At 43.1% G+C, this 25,076-nt stretch overlaps 1 protein-coding gene across 7 annotated transcripts in view; it reads right to left on the minus strand.

Annotated features, from left to right (window-relative positions):
* Window positions 1-13,460: 13,460 nt before the first annotated feature.
* The window catches only part of inpp4b (inositol polyphosphate-4-phosphatase type II B), a 915,802-nt gene continuing 904,186 nt past the window's right edge, over window positions 13,461-25,076 (minus strand). For all 7 annotated transcript variants that reach the window (XM_078539235.1, XM_078539226.1, XM_078539244.1 and 4 more), the window contains one exon: window positions 13,461-15,044. In XM_078539235.1, coding sequence (XP_078395361.1) covers window positions 14,912-15,044 — 133 coding nt within the window. In that variant the 3' untranslated portion in view covers window positions 13,461-14,911. The remainder of the gene's footprint in view (window positions 15,045-25,076) is intronic.

A 25,076-nucleotide genomic window follows, 5' to 3' on the forward strand; every position in this document is an offset into this window, starting at 1 on the left:
TCTTAGCTCTCCAACTCTCCAAGAGTGAGAGAGGCCCTGACTGCCTTCATCAGGTCAAGTCAGTGGGGAATTTACAAAGAGGGGATACTTTCAAAGAATTCCTTGATTTTTCCTCATGGCATATCCAACATGGATTCACTGGTTGAGCCCATACCTTGAACACTCCATGAAGTACCATCCGAGTGGTTTTAAAAAAAATTCATTTATGGGATGTGGACATCATCGGCTAGGCCAGCATTTATTGCCCATCCCTAAATACCCTTGAGAAGGTGGCGGTGAGCTCCCTTCTTGAACCGCTGCAGTCCATATGGTGTAGGAACACCCACAGTGTTGTTATGGAGGGAGTTCCAGGATTTTGACCCAGCGACAGTGAAGGAACAGTGACATATTTCCAAGTCAGGATGATGAGTGGCTTGGAGGGGATCTTCCAGGTGGTGTTCCCATATATCTGCTGTCTTTGTCCTTCCAGATGGTAGCGGTCGTGGGTTTGGAAGGTGCTGCCTAAGATGGTACACACGGCAGCCACTGTTCAGCGGCGGTGGAGGAAATGCATATTTATGGAAGGTATCCAAACAACTGGGCTGCTTTGTCCTGTATTGTGTCAAGCTTCTTGAGTGTTGTTGGAGCTGCAGTCATCCAGGCAAGTGGAGAGTATTCCATCACACTCCTGACTTGTGCCTTATAGATGGTGGACAGTCTTTGGGGAGTCAGGAGATGAGTTACTTGCCACAGGATTCCTAGCCTCTGACCTGCTCTTGTAGCCACAATATTTATATGGCTAGTCCAGTTCAGCTTCTGGTCAATGGTAACCCCCAGGATATTGATAGTAGGGGATTCAGTGATGGTAATGCCATTGAATGTCAAGGGGTGATGGTGAGATTTTCTCTTGTTGGAGATGGTCATTGCCTGGCACTTGTGTGGTGTGTATTTTACTTGCCACTTGTCAGCACAAACCTGGATGTTGTCCAGGTCTTGCTGCATTTGGACATGGACTGTTTCAGTATCTGAGGAGTCACAGATGGTGTGGAACATTGTGCAATCATCAGTGAACATCCCCACTTCTGACTTTATGATGGAAGAGAGGTCATTGATGAAGCAGCTGAAGATGGCTGGGCCTAGGACACTACCATGAGGAACTCCTGCACTGATGTCCTGGAACTGAGATGATTGACCTCCAACAGCCACAACCATCTTCTTTTGTGCTGCTGCCTTGATGTCAAGGGCAGTCACTTTCGCCTCACTGCTGGAGTCAGCACTTTTGTCCATGTATGAACCAAGGCTATATTGAGGTTAGGAGCTGAATGGCCTTGGTGGAACCCAACATGAGCATCAGTGAGCAGGTTATTGCTAAGGAAGTGCCGCTTGATAGTACTGTTGATGACCCCTTCCATCACTTTACTGATGATGGAAAGTAGGCTGATGGGGCGGAAATTGGTCGGGTTTGATTTGTCGTAATTTTTGTGTACCGGCCAAACCTGGACAATTTTCCATGACACTGGATAGATGCCAGTGTTGCAGCTGTACTGGAACAGTTTGCCTAGGGGGTGTCAACTTCTGGAGCACAACTCCTCAGTACTATTGCCAAAATATTATCAGGGCCAATAGCCTTTGCAGTATCCAGTGCCCTCAGCTGTTTCTTGATATCACATGGAGTGAATCGAATTCGTGGAAAACTGGCATCTGTGATGCTGGGCACCTCCAAAGAAGGCCGAGATGGATCAACCACTCAGCATTTCTGGCTGAAGATTGTTGCAAATTCTTCAGCCTTATTTTTTCTACTGATGCGCTGGCCTCCACCATCATTGAGGATGGGGATATTTGTGGAGCCTCCTCCTCCAGTGAGCTGTTTAATTGTCCACCATCATTCACAACTGGATGTGGGGGACTGCAGAGCTTAGATCTGATCCATTGCTTGTGGAATCGCTTAGCTCTGTCTATCACTTGGTGCTTACGCTGCTTGGCACACAAGTAGTCCTGTGTTGTAGCTTCATCGGGTTGACACCTCATTTTTAGGCATGCCCTCGTGCACTCTCCATTGAACCAGGGTTGATCCCTGGCTTGATGGTAATGGTAAAGTGGGAGATGATCTGGACCATGAGGTTACAGATTGTGGTTGAATACAATTCTGCTGCTGATGATGGCTCACAGCACCGCGTGGGTGTCCAGTCTTGAGTTGCTTGATCTGTTTGAAATCTATCCCATTTAGCATGATGGTAGTGCCACACAACACAATGGAGGGTGTCCTCGATGACGGGACTTCGTCTCCACAAGGGCTTGCGGTGGTCACTCCTACCAATACTGTCATGGACAGATGCATCTGCGGCAGGCAGATAGGTGAGGTTGAGGCATTCCACCCCAGGTCTGGGACCTCTCCCTTTTGTTATCAGCCAGCTTGTCCTGTAAGAAGACAGATTGAGAGAGTGTAAGCAGGATGCCTGCCAGGGCAGATGAGAAGGATGCCTGGCATGTGTAGGTGGTGAGTGATGCCATGGACAGGGTGAGGACACGATCTGCAGGACAGATGAAGATGTGTGTGAGAGAATGAATGGTGATATTCCCTGAACTGGCAGTAAGATCCCTGTGGACGTGTGATGGGTTTGTGAGTGTGAGAGTTGAGAATGATGAAAAGAGTGACTTAGCCTGGCAGAACGGAGGAGAACATTCAACCTTTTTCGGCACTGGGTAGCTGTCCTCTTTTGAGGTGTGTTGGTGCTGACCACCACTGCCTCTGCCTCCCATGCTGGATTAGTGACCTTGCTTGCTGGTCTTCACCTATAGCGGGGGTAGAGGACATTGCTGCAGACCTCCACTGCGACCTGTAAGCGCCCGAGGAAGGATTTGCAAAATTTGCAGGCAGCATGTTTCCTAGCTTTGGCAGCCATTAGTTCCCAGCAGCTTCCTATGTCTTGGAGAGTGCTAACTCTGTGCAGGGGCAGTCTTTAAATATGGCGCCCAGATTACTGAAGCTCTGAGGTCACAGCAGACCGGGCGAATCAGAGGCCATCCTGCCAGCGATCCGATGTAAAACCCGTTGCCTCTGATTCTTTTTCAACAATGTTTCACATGATAGGGGTGAAATTATACCTCTGCGCCGGCCCGATATTGGACTTTGCCAGTTCCAAGGAAAATTCCACCTATAATCTAGAGGTACGTCAGTGCAACACTAAGGATATGCAGTATTGGCAGATGTACCATGACTTTTCACAAAGAAGCTTTCTTTGCTTTTTCAGCTAGATGTCAAAGGTCCTATGGCACTATTCCAAGAACACCATGCTGTTCTCCCTGATATCCTAGTCAACATTTATCTCTAATGAAGACAAATCTTTAGCTGCTGTGTGCATACTGGCTGCTGTATTTGCCTAAAAAACAGCAGTGGCTGTATTGCAAAATAATTGATTGCGAAAGACTTCAGAATGCACTGAGGACATGAAAGGTGCTATGCAATGCAAGTTTGTTTTTTTCCTTTGGGAACATAGAGATGAGCATATCTGATTTGCAGATGAAATTATTTTTGGGCATTATTGCTGCATCAATTCTCCATCTCAGGGATGTTCAGTTGCTCTCTCTCTCTCTTTTGGCTTTTTCCATGTTACACAGGCCCGCCACAACACTTAATCATAAGGTTGATTGCCCTTTCCATCTCTGTTCATTTTAACCATCATTTTTGGATTTGTCGGGTGCTTTTACAGCTGGATTTCCTTCCTTTATGCTAACCCTCCCCAATTAGCCAACGTGGGGATCGGCACCGATACACGCTGGCTTGCCTTCATCGGTGGCTGGATTCTTCTGTGGCCAACAAGTCCTGGAATGGGACTGGAATCAGGAGAGTTCTGGCTCCGAGGCAGAGGTACTACCACTGAGCCACGAACCCTCTTTTTAGGGATTTTCAGCTGTTAATGGATTAATATTTGTGACAGGCAGTGAAAAGCTCATGAATACCACACAAAATGAACATCATGTAAAGGTATTTTTCGAAGTTTGGGGAATTGCTGGGCAAATTAGTGTTCTGAGGAAAAGAAAGCAAAAAAAATAAAGTCAAAGACAAATGAAACACCATTTTATTTTAGTCGAAAACATGTACAATTATGGACGTTTAGCTAAAGGAGCAACTATAATTTCTACACATAAAAGAGAAACAAAAAAGAGAAAAATAGTTTCCTTCTTTATGATAGTGTGAACTGAGAACACACCTTGTGGAACTGGACTAATCATCATTCCCAGGCACAGTTCAATATTTAGTGGCAGATCATTTGTACACCTCTGAAGGGAATAGTACAATGATTATGATCATTTGCATACGGAAAAACGTATGTAGTTTCTGTTTTTTTTGTGAGAGTATAAGATAAAAAAAATCCAAAGTGACACAAACACAAAGTCAAACAAACATTATAACAAAGTCTGGGATTACCTTTGGCCCAGGAGCCGCGCAGTAAGGAACATTTATAGTTTCTTTAAAAGGTCTGTGGAATCTGTAATTGTTTTTAAGAATGTTTGCAAAGGACTTTTAAGAGTTTGCATGAATTGAAAAGGAATCAATTCTCGGATAATAAGAAATACTGCTCTGTGAGACCTGGTGACTTGGACAGAAGCAGTACCAACAGGAAGTTACAATATGGGCCCTGTGTGGCCACACAAAAGGAGAACTGCAGGCACCAATGAGAGCTACAAGCGGAGGAGCTGGAAGGTGAAGGCGATCAGTGCACAGTTGCAGGCACAAAGAGAAAACAGACAGAGACAGAAAGAAGAACACAAAGAATTCTTGTGAGGAGAAGTAGTGAATTATTCTCAGGATGAGGTCATTCTTTCTGTTTCGCAGAACAGGAGATAGTATCTCCAAGAGCTCTTGTGAGAGCTGGATAAAAAGTTCTAAAACTGGAAAGCTGTGTAAATAATTCAGAGATGCTAAGCTGGGTGTTTTACTAGAAGTGGCCAAACCATCAATGCGGGTTGGTTGTAAAGGAACTCTGGAAAACTTTACCATCAGGACTGTCACGATCTGAGGAAGAGGGGGTTCACAGAAATGCACCCTGATATTAATCGTACCCCTGAAACACAAAGGTGAAAGCTGTTGTCGAATAGGGCTCCTGACCTATCCAGCATGACTAAAGAACAACATCTGTAGAACTGTGTAGCTATGTTGTGACACCTTTGTGCAGGGGGTAATGTGAATGCCCTGGTTGTGTCGACTATTTAAAGTGAAATTTACCTTTTTATTTGAAGTTTCATTTGCCTGTCAATTCATACTTAATTTACGTTGATTCTGATTTGTGTCAAAAGTTACAAAAAGTGAAATCTTCTTGGTAATTTCTTCTTTTGGGGGGTAATTCAGTTAATTTGGTTATTTTGGTTTATGGTTCTCCTATGGGGATTGGAGCAAATGTATTTTAAAAGTGTGAAAAGTGAATATGACATTAGGTAGAGCATCAATTAAATCAAAATTTGAAGAAAGCTTTAGGTTGGTATTTCCAAATACTGGGGATTATTCCAGTTGAGATTTTGGCAGAGGCCTCTCTCATACATAATAAGTCCTTGCTTAACAAAAATAAAAATAAAAATAAAAATACCTGGAAAAACTCAGCAGGTCTGACAGCATCTGCGGAGAGGAACACAGTTAACGTTTTGAGTCCGTATGACTCTTCAACAGAACTAAGGAAAAATAGAAAAGAGGTGAAATATAAGCTGGTTTAAGGGGGGGTGGGACAAGTAGAGCTGGATAGAGGGCCAGTGATAGGTGGAGATAGCCAAAAGATGTCATAGACAAAAGGCCAAAGAGGTGTTGAAGGTGGTGATATTATCTAAGGAATGTGCTAATAGGTAACATTAAGGGTAGAAAGCAGGATGAGCAAGGTACAGATAGCCCTAGTGGGGGTGGGGTGGGGGGAAGGGATTGAAATAGGCTAAAAGGTAGAGGTAAAACAATGGATGGAAAACATTGACTCGTTTAATGTTGTTTCACTTTAACATCATTAGTGTCAATATATCCGTTTAATGTCGCCAATTTCAGTTTAATGTTGTTTGCCACAGACTTCCTCTTCTGTGGCCTGCCTGCTCACATGATCTTTCCCGCAGCGCCCCCGCTCTCACCATCTTTCCTCCCACTGCTGGCCTTGCCTCCTGGGGTTGTGTCTTGGCTTTGCCTCCACCCGACCTTGCCTCCTGGCATTGCTCCCCAGCCTTTGCATCCCAGCCTCTGTTCTTATCTAAGTCTCTTTGGTCTGTTCTTGCTGCTCCACTCCTGGCTCAGCTACTCAACTCACATTGAAGTCCTGGTCTCCATCTAGGGGCAGAAGTTGGTCAGTGTGGGTAGTCAAGACTTCAACTGCTACCTGCACTGGTCAACCTCTGCCACTAAATGGAGCCTGGTCAATCCAAAAGTACCATTATGTAGGTGAGTGTACTGTAATTCTTTTAAACATTTTACATTGTACAATATTGTATATTGTATTTATTTTCTATTTAGTGATGTATTTTATTTTGCAAGTTATTTCAGCTAGGAATGCTCTGTGCTGCATGTGTATATTACAGTATTTCAACCTGTACATTGTTTTTTTCTGGGCAATAACTCTGACTTTCACATTGACTCCTATGGGAACCTACGACTCATGTAAAGTCGCTTTACTTAAAAGTTGTAATTTTCAGGAATGAAACCACGACGTCAAGTGAGGACTCTCTGTAGAAAAGAATTTACATTTCAGATCCAGCAATATCACAAATGGTATTTCCCCTTTACCAGCATTTCAGCGTATCTTGTTTTTTTCTGGGAGAATACCATCCACCTCGATGGTCAACCCACATTGTGGATAATTTTCCAGGGTTGGGTTATTTTATCTTTTTGAGGTAGGATCACTGGACCCCACTAGTATCCTGCCCAGGAGAAGGCTGAAAATGGCTTCTGCAGGCATTAGCTGTCTGCTAAGTCGTGTGGTCAGTGGCCTCGCAACTGCTCTGATACTAAAAAATCACCTTTGACTATATAGACTACCACACTGCGATCATTTGCAAGGACTAAAGTGGGGTGGCCATTTAACTATCAATTGCTTGTGCACTGCCATAGAAACCATGAGCATCAAGAAGAATTTCTAATGCCCAACATTTCTGCAGAGCAAAAAATGAGAAATATGTTTGATGATTTCTCAGTACTTTTGTGGCAAAATAGTACATCTACTTATACTCGACACCCTACCCCCATTACCCCACTCCTAACCACCACCCTCCTAACTAGATTCCCCATTACTTCTTGTGGAAAGTTTCAGAAGTGGACAAGGAGAGTGGATAGCATTAAAAATGGCTCTTGAAGGATTTCCTGCCACTTGTCACTGGAATTATATTGGGGTAGCTGTTTAACACTCATAGAAAACCCTGCCCAGATGTGATTATAAATGGGTGACTTATGCTTCCTTTTCACAACACATTCAACAGCCTATTGTCCACTTGTTGGTCTTTTCATGTGATTTTCTGAATCAGAAACAATCTCAATAATTTTTGTGAGAACTAATTCTTTGCATTCTGTATTATCTTTTACACTTCTAGCTTTCTGGCAACATCTTTCACAGATTGTAACTTAACTTTGCATGGCATGAAAGCTTTCTAGTGTTTAGGTATTTCATCCCATCAACCTTTGCACTGGAGATAAAATATTTCTTCTTCAAGGGCATGGAGATTTTTTTACCATTTTGGTTTTTGATAACAGCATTTCTCATGTTTTAACTGAGGACTCTAGTATATGCTGCAACCTTTAAGTTATTTACTTTGTGATATCTACAACAAATTTTAAATTGAACTATTTTTACTTAAACTTTTCCCAATTCTGTATTGGGTTTCTCGATTAAAGATTAAATTATTTAAGTAAAGGCAATCCTAGCACAGCCATTTTGACCCATGTTTAGCTTAAATCATTGGCTTTTCAGCATTTCTGAAACCCAAGCCTTGATTTAACTCCCCACACAGCTGGCAGAAACCAGAGACTGCATTTGACAGGAGGGCAAACTTCTCGATCTCCCCTAGGTGTAAAGTCGGCCGGAAACCGACTCATTCCATGCCAGCCCGCCCCACAGCCATAACACACTGCGGGCAGGTTAAATTGGTGGAGAGTGGGACTTCCACTCACTCTGGAGGCAGTCCTGCTCTCGGGAGCTGCTGGCCAATTGGATTGACCGGCAGCTCAATTAGTCCCAGCAGCACCAGGGCTGAGTAGTGGGCACTGCCAGGACTGTGAGAAGGTGGCCAAAGAGGAGCATGGCTGGCCTGAGATGGTAAGACCTAGGGTTTTGAGGGCAGGGTGGAGAGGGATCCCAGAGTCCAGGGAGTGGGCAGGTCAGGGGGTGTGGGGCAGGGGGGGGGTTGTGTGTGTGTGGGGAGGAGGGGCAGTTGGGGGCTGCATTTAGTCAGGCAGGTGGCATGGAAGGAAAGGGTTATGACACTTTTGGGTAAGGGGTGCCCCCCGATATGCGAAGGGAACTCCCCGAATGAGTTGCCACCCCCACTTCCTTTCCACCTTTGTTCAAGGTAGCCTTTAAAAACAGCCCACCCGCTCTCACCCGACTGCCCACGCCAACTGTGTTATGGTGTGGGCAGCATATTATTCAGGTCAATAGGCTTGTAAACAGGCCTGAATGACCCTTAATTATTTATTTACATATGGCGGGTGGCCTGCCGATTTTGGCACCTGCCCACCTTGTGTATTTTGGCTGTGAGCTCGGGGATGGATGGGAAGGTGGTGGGCTAGACATCTGCTGAAAGCACACCCACTGGGGGCACATAAAATTCACCCTCAGGTGGGGGGGTCGGGGGGGAACGCGGGCAGGGAAGTTAACATGAAGTGGGGAACTTACCCACTCCTTTCCCACCATAATCTGACTGACTAAAAATTTAACTTGTAGATAGGGAGGTCACTTGCTCCAAGCTGGCAGGGTCCTCTTTAAATGCAGGCCAGGCTCCAATTACACCTTCCGGGTCTGAGCTGCAATATTAAACTGAAGCCTGAATTGGAAAATGGAGATGGTTTCTGCGCTGTAAGATTGCATTTTGTGAATAATGCCGGGAACAATTACAGCAATGTTTCCAACCGCACAGGAGCACAGGATCTTACAGTCCTATAGAAGTAACAAAAAGCACAGCTGTAGCTCCTGTGTCAGTCTCATTAAACTCTGAACAGATATAGGTCAATGCTGAAGTCTTGGGTAAAAGAACACATTGAAACATGTCCTTGACTGATGCCACCTAGCTGGTGCTCCCTGATCCATTTTATTTATGCACAGTGAATAGCTGGAATAGTTAGTTATTAAGTTAAGCAGAAATAGAGTCAAGTGTTACAAGTGAGGTGATTCCAACTCTGTTCCAAGATTCCCATAACCTCTTAACTTTAATCATCAAAATGTATTTCAATGAATGATTTATTTTAATAAAAAAGAAACAAAGTTAGCTTACATAAAGTGTTAGCTTAGAAGTAATTCACAAAAAGCAATTTATGTACCAATCTACAGTGAGCTTGTCTTTTCAGACTCCTGATGTGTGTGAGAAGGTGGTGCAGGAGAGGTGGGCTAGTTGCTATCATCTGGCCTGTTGCTCACTGCAAAGCTTTAAAAATCTTAGTTCGTAAAAAGAATTATTCCAGCAGTAACTTTAACTGTTCCACCTTATTTATCAGCAAAGTGAGCTTACAAATAACTATAATTAACTCTCATTCTGTTATGCACAAATATCTATTTTAGGTTGGAATTGGTTTTTTTAGGATTTTAACAGGCTACAGTCTAATATTTCTTCTGGGTATAGACTGGTGGCTAATGTTACGATTCCCACAGGGAACTAGTAAACTAAGGAAACAGTAAACTAAGCTAGAATTTGCCAATCGGTCCCCAAACGAAGAAATTACCAAGATTTCACTTTTTGGAACATGAATCAGAACCAACATAAATTAAACATGAATTAACAGGCAAATAATATTTTATTTAAAAAAGGTGAAGTTCACTTTAAATAGTCGATACCACAAAGATACATCTCACACAACCACAAGCACCCATATCACTCCCTGCAGAAATAAAAAGGTAGATTCACAAATAGCAACTTGCCTCTCATTTTTCCCCATGCCCTACACCATGACCTGCTAAATTAACATAATATACATAATAAATATAAGGTTGATACAGGTGCATTGAAGAAGGTGCAGAAAAGATTTGCAAGATGATACAAGACCTGAGAAGTTATACTTAACATGAAAGCTAGAAAAGAGAAGACTGTGGAGTGACATGATGGCACCACGTGCAGTTTCAAAGTTGGCCTCTGGTGTGTCTGACCTCTCATTTCCCCACTCAGTCGATTCGGCCCTTGAGTCACACTTACAAGCAGCCATATTCTATCCAAGATCACCAGAACAGCACACTCCTGCAGAACTTCCTTAGCTAGGTTCACAACAGTCTTGGTGGCACAGATTTCCCAGAGACTCCTTTATCTGACTCCTTTAATAAACCTTGTTAAACGGTCTGGTTGGCTTTGGTAAAACTGAAACATAGCCACAGAATCGTCCAATTCACAATATCAGCTCCAAACATGTTTTCAGTTTTCTGTCCTTTTTAACTGTATTATACACATACAGCTCCTTGGACATGTGCCTTCTCTCTCCTCTCTGCTGCAGCTCTCCTTTGTTCTCTACGGCAATAGTTTCTTTATCTGTCTTCTCTGTGTCTGGCCATACGGCTTTTGTATGTTAACTTCACTCCTGTTGGTACCGCTTCCGGATCAAGGGTCGCCAGGTCACGTGGACCAGTATTTCTTATTATCCAAGAAAATTTCAATTGATCCCTTTACCTTTGATGCAAACTCCTAAAGGTCATTTTCAAACATCCTTATAACAATTACAGATTCCAAAGATATTTCAAAGAAATTACAAATTTTCCTTACTGTGCTGCTTCTGGGTCAAAGGTGATGACAGTGATATAGAATGCATCTCTGTGCTTCGGAGAAGTAGGTAGTTGGTTGGAAAATCCTGGTAAGATTGGCACATATTTACACTCTCTAACATGTATAGACAATACCTAATCTGTAGGAAATAAAATAAATAAAAAGGTAGATTCACAAATAGCAACTTACCTCTCATTTTTCCCCATGCCCTACACCATGACCTGCTAAATTAACATAATATACATAATAAATATAAGGTTGATACAGATGCATTGAAGAAGGTGCAGATAAGATTTGCAAGATGATACAAGACCTGAGAAGTTATACTTAACAGGAAAGCTAGAAAAGAGAAGACTGTGGAGTGACACGATTGAGGTTTTAAAGATTAGGGGCTGGCTTTTCATCAGGGAGGCAGATAGTGGGTGTCAGGAAACTTCCTGGGCTTGGCGCGCCCCGGGGGGGAGGGGGGAGGTGGGGGGTGGTGCGCGGTTTGGGACAGGTGCTGGAATTGGACCCGCCAACCCTTGGATACAGATTGGAGGTGGCCATAGGGGCTGCCAAGTGCCAAGGCAGGCTGGTTAAAAGGCTCGCCTCACTTCTCTGGCATCAGAAGCAACAGGGCCAACCAATGTACAGGCTGTCCCCACCCCTGCTGCAGATGTCAGGGCAGCAAATAGAAGTTTAAGGCGTTCAAAAGTTAAGAAATTCTGATCACGGTTGGTTGCATGTGTGAACACATTTTGTCACTTTACAATCTGGAAATATATTCACTTTCTCTGAATAATGTGTAATGGTGTCTTTCAGCTTCATTGACAGGCTTCGCGCATCCTCCCCCCTGCTCTCCCCCCACCCCCTCATTAGCAGTTCAGTTGCACACAAACAACCCACGATGATCCTGGAGGAAGAAGTGTGTGTGTGGCAGGGCACACGGATCCTTCCCATTACACGTTCACCTCAATGTCCTGAGCATTTTGAACGCTTCCTGCTGGGGTTCACTTTCAGTTGCCCATCTGAGCTGACCTGCATCTCTGCCCACCCACTGATCATACTCCCATTCAGTGCCTGATCTCGCCCACCACGACTCTCGTTTCACTTTTGGTTTAGCCCGCATGGTAGTAATACAGCTTTTCTTTTATTGCCCCCTATCCTTTCCCTCCCCCAGTCACCCATTTCCTTTCGCCCGACACCCCAGGCATCACCTTGCACCTCCCCTCCGTGACCTACCAGCCACAATCCTTTTCTTTCAGGGATGTCCAGCTGAACATGATCATTCACTTCCTTCCCCAAAATCCCACCGCCATCCACATTAACCTCCCCGACCTCCTCCTTCCCACCCACAGAATCCGTGTCTGCCTCCGGGTCCCCACCAACCACCCTCACCGTCTCTTCTGCCGATACCACTGAATTCTCACCCTCCCGCTTCACTCTGCCCTCGGTCATTCTCACCATTCCCTCATACCGTGTCCACCCTCAGTTCGCTACCCAGGAGGCAGTCATGGACAAATCAGCGCCCTCCCTTGCACGTTCACCTGAACATCCCCCCCCTCCACACTCCTTCCCCGCTGGAAACTCCTTCCCCCCTTGGAACTCCTTCCCCCGACTGAAACTGCCTCTGGACTCCCCCTCCCCCCTTAGTCTTTCCCCCTTCCTGACTCCTTCCTCCACCTTCCTTCAGCCTTACTCCTTCCCCTCTCCACACTCCTTCCTCCCACCCCAGGCTCCTAAATCCCCCTGGACTCCACCCCTCCTACCCACCCACCCCATCAATGCACTCCTTCCAACTCCCTCCCTTGCACCTTCTACCCCACTTACACTCACCTCCTCAGTTGCCATCTTCTCCCCCATAACCTCCTCATCCCCAGTTGCTATCTTCTCCCCCATTACCCCTTCCTCCCCCAAAGTCCTTCCCCACTCCCAACCTCCCCGCTTGACAGCTTTGTTCCCACCCCACGCCTTTGTATCCTCTCCTCTCCCAAACACAGCTGGATCTTCCTCTCCAGCCCCTTGACCGTCATCCGCTGTGAGAAGACCCTCAACAGTGACTTTCCACCTTCCGTGAGCTGCTTCGCGATGAAGCTATCTCCATGAGAATCCACCCAGCATGCCATGGACAGTCCTTCAGGGTCCCATTGCTGTCGAGCTCCAGCATCTTCTACTCCTCGGATGTCCACGATGTGAGCAAGGCCCTGCCAGTATGTCCCAACTTCTGCACGTCACATTTGTTAAGACATGTGCTGCACTGGCGTACTTTGCCGCAAACGTGGGTGGATGTTCCAGCGTAAGGAGTTGATTCTGGTGGGCTGGCCTTATAATGATATGCAGATGTATTACAAAGAGGTTCCCGACGTCCAACGGCAGGGAACATGGCTCGCCATTGACAGGATGAGCGGACGATCGTAAACTGGTTTCACGACATCATGAACCTATTTTTGGCCTTCTTGCCATATTGTCCACTCACGCCACTGAACATGCCCGGCGCCAGTGGGCATGGAAAATTCCACCCATAGTCTTATTCTTTCAACCCACATGAGGAGTATTACAATAGAATGTTCTTACACATTGGGTTATTTAGAAAAGTAGGTTTATTTGGATATTCAATTAACTCCACGAAATTTGTGCTCTTTTGTGTTGTTATTGTTCCAGTGATCACGTGAACATAGATCAAAGCACCAGTTTTGTAAGAACACCTTAAGTCAAACATTTAATCTTTATACACACACACAAAAATAACATCTGATCTTTAAATCAATGTGATAAAAGATTATTCTGAAGTTTGGATACAGATGATAGCCTCTCACCAGATCCAACACTGCACCTGCTCATTCTTCACTTCCCCAGAACTTCGACCAATTTTCTCCTGTCGTGAAGATGCTGGAATCCTAGATGGGGTTGAATTCCATGGCTACCTTTGCAAGTATCTTTGTGAAATGTCACCATTCAGTTTAATTCTTTACTTTGCTGCATAATTATCAATCAATCTGACTGCTTGAGGACCACAAGAAATCTAACAGATGAAGGGCTCTTGGAAAAAAAATAAGGTGTCATTTATTTTATGAATATCATGAATTAAATGTCCTGTAACCTGTATATTTGTCTGTATACTTCATAATATTCAGCATTACAATAATAGTTTTCTGCTTTTTTTTTTACAGGCATTATTTAACAGAGATGTGCGTGTTATGAAAATTAAAATGGACCTTACTGCATTCAAATAGCTTTGTTCATATTTTCAGAAAAAGAATGCACATTGAAATCCTGTGGCTCTTACACTTGTAATTTGTTTGGGTGAATGTGTTGCTGACATTCTAATTTCTTTCGTCAATGTCTAAGCAACAGCACCCAGCTGCCAGTTAAAGCAACGCATACTATGATCAGGGACAGAAAAACATGTAATACTCATTCCTTTATGAGAGCATATTGTGCTGATTACTAAACAATAAAATGTTTTGACATAACTACCACCAGTAAATACAGTAATTTCTTCAAGTCACAGATTCCTGTATTGCACCTGAGCTGGGTATATTGTTTAACCATGGCCCACTCGGCAGTGTGCATTTCCTTAAAGTAATAAACAGCTGTTTTTAAATATTACTTGTTAACTTTAAAGAGCAACCTCAAAAAGTGAGGATGCAGTTGTGGACAATAATCTGCTGTAACAAGCACTTTCAAGATCATCTATACAAAGTCTACCCATTTAATATCTTCTTTTAAAACAAGTAATTACCTTTCGGATAGAATTGCATTGGCAGATTTTACTGCTGATGTTCTTCATACAACATCAGCAAGGAACAATGGCTATATCCTAGTCCTCAAAAGTAAAAAAAATGAAAAGCGCTATACACAATTTCTGTAATTTGCTTCAACATGAATAGGAAGATTCCTAAGAATAGTAACTTGGATGGATGTCTTCAGCAGATAAATCACTCAGTCAAAAAAAGATAAATTACTCACTCTCTCTATTTGGAGCTAATTAAAACCTGAATAATTTTGTAAACTGTTACAAATGAAATTAAGTTTAAGTGTCTGCTTTTCCATATGTCCCATCCGGTGGCCTGTAGTATTTTGGGAATGCCATCAGCTGAATGGTGTTGAATGCATATTTCCTGCAATTTATATTCTTCTGTGCATTTTCTATTCGACATCCTTCTCTGGTTAAAAAGGAAAAAAACACACCTCATAATACTACCAGAAAAGGAAAAAAAGGTTTCATTTATTAAACATTGGCTGCACCATTTTCAATAAGTAAAAATAACTAAGTAATCATCTACATTTATTTAACACAGGTGATGATACATCTTACACAAGTCAATCTGTAGAGCAGGCCAAAGTAATCAATTGTTCATTGAAATGGAAATATTAACAAGTGTACATATATATCTTATATATATCATATATATAATTCATTACATGATTTAGTTTTGCAAAGAAAATTTGCATAAACAGTCTTAGTTGCTTTGCGTTATATTTCGACCCAACAAAAATCAAAGGTGCACATTACGTGCTTGTTCAACCATTCTTGTCACTCAAACACTGTCATGTAGACTTTCCGCCCTAATCACCAACACATCCTATTGACACTGTAGTGGGTCTGCAGCAGGGGTGAATAAGTATGCAGGGATGTGCTCTGCTGTAGATGGTGGAAACATTCCTATCAGCAAGAGGTGCATCCAAATCAATGGAAGGAAAACAGAAAATCTAAGGATATGTGTCTCTCTTTTATCTTTAGACAGAGTTGCTATGCTGATAGAATGAGGTTTATGCCCACGATTATTTCCATGGTCACATTGGCTCCGGAGTCATTTTTGTTTCTGCTCTGGTTTCATTTAAAGCAATTTGCAAAGTTCATAGCAGCTACACCATGGGCAAACAGCAAACTGTCCAAATATGACACTGATTATAAATTGTACTGAACAGGAACCTGTTGCCTGATATAATGGCAGCCTATGTAGTAATGCTGCACGTTGCAGCACTGTGCAAATATAGATATATAATGTATGTTGAGTAATAATATTATGTTAATACATATAACACAACCATTTTGAAATCAGTTAAATTCCACAGTTTTGCATGGCCAATTCTGCTGATTTATGGAAAGCTTATCGTTCTCAAGGCATTTGCATTGATTTCCAGCAGTATCAAATCCGCCTGTGCCTCATCAATTTGGCAGCGTCTAAATACATCCTATATACTTTCATATCTGGTAAAGTCATTTAAACATCCTAAAGACAACACTGCCCTGGAGTTCCCTTCTCGTTCCAGCAGCCGCCATTGCCTCAGATGCCACCAAACCCTTGACCAGGCATCGCTTACAAGGGGTCTTCATGTGATGTCCCACTCACGCCTACCAAACATCTCATCATTAATGCCAGCTTAGTTAGGGTGGGAGTTTAAATGGCTTGGCGGGTGCAGGGAGGGTCGGGGGGGGTGGGGGGCATGCCTTCACAGCCATAGAAGCATGTCACATACTTCAGCCCTTAATGCTTATAGTAACAAAATGCAAAACTCGGTCCTGAAGCAACAAATTGTTGCACTTCTGGCTCCAGTTAAAGTCAGGGCTCGAGTTTCAGCAAGAATGGAAGCATTCAGGAGTACAAAGGAAGTTTACAAAGAATGCACTAATACTGCACTTTCTGAGAGTGCAGTTGTAAATTTTTTAAATCATTACATTTAATACATCAAATAGGCCTTGTATCTCTTTTTATGTATATCAAATTGAATATATAAATTATTTGCAAAGCTTTTCAGCGTGTTTAAGATTCAATGAACTATTTTTTTTATTTAAGACTGCCCTCAATAGATTTCTGACCAAAAATATAGCATGATTTTATACATTTACATATTTTTTTCATATTTTGCAACTTTAGGAAAACAAATATCTTTTAAAATTACCATATTCACCCGTTTAGAATAACAGACCAGGATTTTATGTAAAACACTTGAAAAGTAAATCTTAATAGTAACACAACGCATAACTCAGCCCAGAAGCAACAAATTGCTACAAAATAAGCAATGAAATCATTAATGCAAAGACAGTGAAATAAATTAAGTCATTCAGAACAGTTTTCCAAACAAAGGAATACAATTACTTTAGACTTACAAACATGTTAGTTGTGTTACAAACCAAGTCATATTTATCTACATGAATACATTGTTAGTTACAAAATGATGTAGTAAACAAGTGCATTTTATTGATATTTGGCCAAGAGTAAAGCAAGACTTAAAATCAGCCACACTACCAACAAGTGTGAACTGACAAGCAGCAAGGCGACAGGATAGAAGTGGCTTGAAGTTGGTCTGTTATCAGAGTCTGCCTCAGGGTCATCCGTGTCATTCATTGTTCCCTTGGCATAACTGCTGTTAGTCAGAGAGGCAGGCCAGTAACGCATAGCAAAAAGTGAAAAGAAAACAATGTTACTTCAAGATTATTCAAAGTAATTAATTAGAAATGGTCATCGTGTTCAAGGAAAGACAGGCATCACATGCAAGGCACAGGCAGGAAAAACAAAACCTTGAAAAGGACACAAGGACTGATGGATTTAGATATTAAAATGAGAATGGGGAAAAATGGAAAAACATGTATGTGAGCTTCCTGGTCAAATGAAAAGACATTATAATCAGGAACACTTGGTCTGAAATCCCAATGGTTTGAAGTGTAAGCATATCAAAAGGCGACAGTTAATAGAAAAGACATTTTGAGGCCTGAGCCTAATTTTACATGCAGCAGGTGAGCTGCAGGCACTAAGCATGTGTCCTGAGGCCTCTTACTGGCTGTAAGAAGGCAGATAATCAGTTTACTCCCACCTGGCTGGGAGAAGGGGGTGGGGGGAAGGTTGATGGATGAGGCGACCTCAGGGGCAGAGGGGCTCTGCACAGTGCAGGAATGGGTCACGCTTTTTTGTGGGTCTTCTGTTTATAGGTCTAAGTGGAACCTTCTTGAGTTCCAGATTAAAGTGAAGGTTTTGTACTGAAAGTGAAGTGGAATGGGGACAAAACACAGGATGTGGGTCAGAATTGGAGAAGTACGCGGCATGTGCTGTCACAAAGCAGTGGTGGAGCTGCAGAGATAGGGTGGGGCAATAACATGAGGAGATTTACATTTGTTGCAGACATTCAGCTCTTTCACCCACTTAAGTTTTTCTGTAAACTCTCAGACAATCCCAGAAGTTTCAGAGCCCATTATTGGAGAAGTCAGCGCTGCTCACAAAAAAAAAGGAAATCTGATGGATTAAAGCAACCATCAACTCCAATCCTCCCATTGGCTTATGATGCTACTACGTAAAGTCGTTGAGAAAGGCTAGCTCATTGAAACTTGATGTTGGACAAACAATCAAATAGCTCAGAGGTGTTGGTGAAGTCAAAGGCAATGATTGAAAGATAGAGTTTAGAGCCCATAACATGTACATCATGTTGATTCTATTTCTATGGGCAATGTCCCCAGATGAATTATGTACATGAGGAATAGAAGGGAGGCAAAGGTGGAAGTTGGGAACACTCCTGAGATGACAGAGTGGGGCTGAAGGTGAAGTCATTGCAGGAAGTGTCCTGGCTATTCTGATACAAGCAAGTCATGGTACTTCAAATGGAGGTGGAACACAGACATTTGTGGAGGAGGATGGAACGGTTAACTATAAAAAATGCCAAGCAGTTGAAAAGGACACAAGGAATAAATTGATAAACTTGCAGTCACAAAAGATGTCATCAGTGAACTGGACCATGGCAGTCTAAGTATAGTGAGAGCAGGGCAGATACTGGATTGGAGAGTTAGTGTGCCACAGTGATTTAACATGCTGTGCTTTCTTCTCTGTGACCAAACTCACTACTCTTAGATAACAAAACCAAATTTAAATCTTCATCATAAATTTGAGCTGTCTCAGCGAATTTTCTATGTCGCAGAGGTCTAAACTATCTATAATTCAAAGGTAAATGGCATCTTTTTCTTCAGAGTAATAACATGAATTACAAATGGGAGGCAGGTGTAGGGCAGAATTAGCTTTCATTTATTATTTAAAGTAAGCTTGGATTTGGCACTGGTAACTCATCCCAGAGAAGGATAGAGAGCTGGGGGAGGTAAAAAGTCAGGCACATCAGCAGCTCTTAATGGGCAGCAGCTCAGATTTATCACTAAAAGGATAAGTGGCCACAACAGAGCTAAAAACAGTTGACACCTTTCCAAAGGCTGTAAGGCACAAAAGGGGTGACTACAAAAGCTGATGGATAACAAAACAAACACAAGTCAGGAAATGGAGTCTGTGCACAACTAATGGAATGGCAAGGCACAGCATATAAACCCCACCCTCCCATTTGATTGGTGGAAAAGTGATAGCCAACAGGATGGATGTTCTACATGGCACTCCAGGGCACACCCTCAGAGGATAGCAGTGCACCTAGGCTCGGAAGGGAGTTGTAAATAGGGTCAATGTATACACCATCTGCAGGATCTTAATCATTCCTCACTGTCAAGTGCAAGATGACCGTCTTCATTTCTAAACAGCCCCACTTTTCCTTTGAATGTCACTCATTCCTAAATGCTTATAAAAGCTTTTGGTATATTTCCCTTTATGTAGATTGTCAGTCACCTTTAAATTACTTCTGAACTCTTCCAACCTCACTTTTTGCTTTCCTTCTATATTTCACATTTCTCATTCCTACGTGCATTATCCCCAAAACTTATCTTTTACCAAATTTTTCCTCTAACCACAATTTATTTATGAAACCCCAGCTTTTTACTTCTGATTAGAATATATTTTACTAGAACAACATATGAGGTTCCAACATCATATAATTCCTACATTACAATAGTGACTGCACTTCAGAAGTACTGCATTGGTGGTAGTGCTTCAGAATGTCCTGAGGTCATGAAAGGTAGAAGATAAATGCAAGTCTTGCACTTCAAAGAAATCTGAAAAGAGATCTGATAGGCCTATTCAAAATTATAAAGGAATTTGATAAGGTATATATATGAAAAATCTATTCCCACTGATGAGTGAGCCAGTAAGGGGGAGCATAGAGCTGAATTTTGCCATCAAGGATCAAGTCGCACGGCCAGGGCCGAACGGAGGAGCCGACCGCACTCCAGTGGCATTTTATGGTGGCGCCCAATTAAGAGGCCACCGCTGGACCATCATCCAATTGAGGGCATCTGCCTGCTGCCCTGTCAGACAGTTGACTGTTCGGCAGTCTAAGCAGTGCGTTGGAGGCTGCAGCACTAGGCGGAAAAGACATGTTTTCTGAAAAAGTCAGGGCAATCCCTGGCGATCGGGGCGGGTGTGTGGGGTGGCTGGGGGCTTTATTCCATCGGCGGCGAATTAAACGCAGGGGCAGCCATTACTGCTGGAGTCGACCCACCCATGGGCCATGGACCCCCTCATCAAGGAGGGCCTCATCCCTAAAGAAACCTAGAGGGAGGCCACCAGACCCTTTTGACAGGGGCAAAATGCCTGTAGAACGGGGAGTAGCCCTTGATTGTGCACTTAAGTGGCTCAAATGGTCGCCTGGGGGGCAGTTGCATGCTGAGCTTGTCACTGTTGGCAATATACCATAATGTCAGGAAGGCAACGGGCACCATCCCAATACCTTCTTCCACCAACTCTTCCACCTCTCTGCCCATCTTCAAAGAGCCGGGAAAGCTCAGCCCATAATTCTAATGTAACCACCAATAGAACAAACCAAAATTTTGACTCCTGGTTGAGTCAGACGGCAGGTTTCAGAAACCCGAAAGAAATTCTGCCCACAAAAACAACAATAATCACATTGTTGCACTCCTCTCTACGAACAAGACAAAGAGCCTTGCCAAACTTACACTGCAACACAGCCTCTTTGAGAACACCGAACCATCAACTGAGCATCCTTTTCCAGAGCCCAAGGCTAACACATTAGGCTTAAAGCAAAACTAGGTCAAAGATATGTACTTAATGAACTTCTAGTTCAGGCGTACAAAACCACATTATTTTTAAAGCAAACCATGGAAATTCTTTTTAACTGATGAGGATGAATGATCATTTAATTTGTGTCAGGAGTGGCTCTTAGTTCAAAATTCAAGTGCATAGCTTGCAAGTATGAAATTGCACATGGCGGCGTCTTCTTTATTGCAGAGATAGTTATCAGCTCCATCTTATTGTTCACATCTGTATGCTATCAAGTACACATGATGTGAAGAAGCTTTGAGGAACAATTACAAAGAAAGACGCATAACAAAATGCAATTTGCCACAAACACTTCAACTAAATAGGGCCCTGTTAACAGTGGCAGCAGCATGGTGGGTATTTTGAAGGCGTTGTACAAGGAACAAGTCTACAAGGAACCTAAGGGGCAATTTTATGAATTTACATTCCTGAGTTAGAACATTGGGCTGAATTTAATGGCGGCAGTGATGGCCCTGTCTATGAGCCGGGCACCTTGAGCAACCATGTTGTGGCCATTTCTGGGAGCCCCGATGAAATTCTATGTCCTTCAGGTGCTTTACTGCCTAGTGTCAGGGCCTCCGTCCCTTTAAGGGTTAAGATGTTGCCTTCAAGAGCTTCTAACCAATCGCAGGGCTGATAGCTCTTCAATCCCAGCAGTATCATCACAAGCGGTAGCAGCTGCTGGTACTACATTGACCAGGACAAGCAACTGGGCCAGTGGCCCAGGAACCCAGGTGAGTGAGTCTCAGGTCCTTGGCAAGGAGGTGGGGGGAGGGGGAGTGGAGGGTTGTTGCGGAGGCAGGAGGGAGTGTTTTAGCAGGGGGCGCCCCTTACTGTCAGGGATGGTGCCGTCCATGAGCCACAGGGTGCCCAATCAGGATGTTAGCCTCCTCCCCCAATCTCAATCCCTAAGGAAGCCGCCAACTTTTACTGTGCGGCCTGCCCACATGGCATAGGGCCCCCACCCTGATGCTGGTGGAATACTAGTGCTGGAGAATGAGGCTTTTAGGTGGCCATTATTGGCTACTTAACCACCTCAATTGGCCTTAGGATGGGAAGGCCTTCCTTGACCTTCCCCACCCCTAAATGAATCAGGGCAAGCTGGGAAGGCAATGGGCACTCTACCCCCTAACCTTCCCTCCTGATTCTACAGCTCACCCACTCATGAGAGCAGAACTTAATTCCACCCAAATTTTGCTGCAGCATGTAGTGGGACATTGGCCATATGACCCTATGTTTTTCCATTTCTAGATTTTCCCACTTAGGTTGGACTTGTTTATGTTGACAGTAATGACAGGTGTGTGAATGTGGTGCAGGGTGAATGTGAACACACATGAATATCAAAATGTCCCCAATCATTTGAGTAATAGAAAGATAGTAAGGAAGGAATAAAATGTAAATGTCTTAAAATTGTCTTAAAAATGTTTGAGAATAAATAGGAGAAATTTGTGAAACCTTCTCTGTATAATAGGACAAATGTGTACATCTGGCTGAATTTGTCCAACGTACAAAGGTAGAACATGAAGCAAAAACTTCTGCAAAAGAAAGAAAAGGAAAAACACAAAATAATGGCGGATGATATGAAAAAATATTTTGCTTCTGTCTTCATGAGAGGGGATATGGGGAGGTGGTGGCATAGTGGTATCGTCACTGGACTAGTATTCCAGAGACCCAGGGTAATGCTCTGGGGACCAGGGTTCGAATCCCACTATGACAGATGGTGAAATTTGAATTTGATAAAATCTGGGATTAAAAGTCTGATGATGACCATGAAATCATTGCCGACTGTCATTAAAACCCATCTGATTCACTTATGTCCTTTAGAGAAGGAAATCTGCCATTCTTTCCTGGTCCGACCTACATGTGACTCGAGACCCACAGCAATGTGGTTGACTCTTAAATGCCCCCTCAACAAGGGCAATTAGGGATGGGCAATAAATGCTGGCCTAGCCAGCGATGCCCTCATCCCATAAACGAATAAAATAATACAAAAAAACATTCCACTAATAGGTGTAAATCAGGAGGTGGAAGGGAGATGGGGACTTGGTGAAATTACAATCACTAGGGAAGCCTTACTGAGCAAACTGATGCAGCAGTGTGCTTACAAGTCCCTTGGTCCTGATGGACTTCATCCTAGGGTCTTAAAAGAGGTGGCTGATGAGGTAGTAGATGCGTTGGTGTTAATTTTCCAAAATTCACTAGATTCTGGAAAGGTTCCATCAGACTGGAAAATAGCAAATATAACCCCTCTACTCAAGAAGGGAGGGAGGCAGAAAACAAGAAACTATAGGCCAGTTAGCTTGACATCTGTTGTGGGGAAGGTGTTAGAATCGATCATTAAGGAGGTTATAGCTGGGCACTTAGAGAAACGCAGGGTAATCGGGAAGAGTCAGCATGATTTTGTGAAAGGGAAATCATGCTTAACCAATTTATTGGAGTTCTTTGAAGGAGTAACATGTGCTGTGGATAAAAGGGAGCCTGTAGACATGCTGTACTTGGATTTCTAGAAGGCATTCGATAAAATGTCACATCAAAGGTTATTGCAGGAAATAAAAGCTCATGGTGGAGTGATAACATATTAGCATGGATAGAAGATTGGTTGGCTGGCAGAAAGCAGATAGTATGCATAAGTGGGTATTTTTCTGACTGGCAGGAGTGGAGTCACGAGTGGAGTACTGCAGGGGTCTGTGCTGGGGCTTCAACTTTTTACAACTTATATCAATGACTTAGATGAGGGGAGTGAAAGTATGGTAGCTAAATTTGCAGATGACCCAAAGATAGGTTGGAAAGTATGTTGTGAAGAGGACATAAGGAGGTTGCAGATGGATATAGACAGGTTGAGTGAATGGGCAAAATTCTGGCAGATGGAATATAATGTAGGAAAATGTGAAGTTGCTCACTTTAGCAGGAAGAATAAAAAAGCAGAATATTACTTAAACGGAGAGCGGCTGCAGCATTCTGAGGTGCAGAGGGATCTAGGTGTTCTAGTGCATGAGTCACAAAAGGTTAGTCTGCAGGTACAGCAAGTAATTAAGAAGGCTAATGGAATGTCATCCTTTATTAAGAGAAGAATTGAACATAAAAGTAAGGATGTTATGCTTCAGTTATACAGGGCATTGGTGAGACCACTTCTCAAATATTATGTGCAGTTTTGGTCTCTTTATTTAAGGAGGGATGTAAATGCGTTAGAAGCGGTTCAGAGGAGGTTTACTAGATTGATACCTGGAATGAGCGGGTTGGCTTATGAGGAAAGGTTAGACAGACTGGGCTTGTTTCAACTAGAGTTTAGAAGAGTGAGGGGTGACTTGATTGAAGCATAAAAGATTGGGAATGGTATTGACAAGGTGGATGTGGAAAGGATGCTTCCTCGTGTGGGTGAGTCCAGAACTAGGAGGCACTGTTTTAAAATTAGGGGTTGCCCTTTTAGGACAGAGACGAAGATAATTTTTTTTCTCTCAGAGCGTTGTGTGACTTTGGAACCCTGCCTCTGAAGGTGGTGGAGGTGGGGTCATTGAATATTTTTAAGGCAGAGATAGATAGATTCTCGTTGGGCAAGGGAATCAAAAGTTATCAGGGGTAAATGGGAATGTGGAATTCAAAACACAAACAGATCAGCCATGATCTTGTGGAATGCCGGAGCAGGCTCGAGGGATCGAATGGCTTACTTCTGCTCCTATTTTGTATAAGCAGGTGATTGAGAATGCACTAGCCACATGGTTTAATGAAAAATGCCAATGAAAACCTCGCCATCACAATAAATCATGACATGCTTATTGAAAAGGTAAAAGATTTTGCACATCAGCTAAACTTGGAGAATTTTACTGCCCACAAGAGGTAGTTTAATCGTTTCAAATCTCAGTTAAGTCTGCTAATTTCTCTCAACTCCATTAATGGAAGAATTATCTCCAGGAGATTCTGTGGAACTATAACTCAGGCCATATTTACAACATCAACAAGATAGTCTTGCTTTTTAGGTGCAGCCCAGGCAAAGGTAGCTGCGTCAAGGGACACTTGAGTACTGGTGGTAAACAAAGAAAGATTGTATTTCAATTCAGGTCACTGCCAACCTGAATGGAATAGATAAGCTACAGCTTCTCTCAATAGGCAAGTCAAAAAACCCAAGATGCTTCAAAAACATAAAAGATCTACTACTCGATAATGAGGCCAAAGCTTAGATCAGCAGTTGACTGGCAGTGCAGGCTTGAGGGGCCGAATGGCCTACTCCTGCTCCTAATTCATATGCTCGTATTACAACTGCAAAGCTAGGCCAATACTCCA

Source organism: Cetorhinus maximus, chromosome 1 (assembly GCF_964194155.1).
Source record: "Cetorhinus maximus chromosome 1, sCetMax3.hap1.1, whole genome shotgun sequence".
Taxonomy (NCBI): domain Eukaryota; kingdom Metazoa; phylum Chordata; class Chondrichthyes; order Lamniformes; family Cetorhinidae; genus Cetorhinus; species Cetorhinus maximus.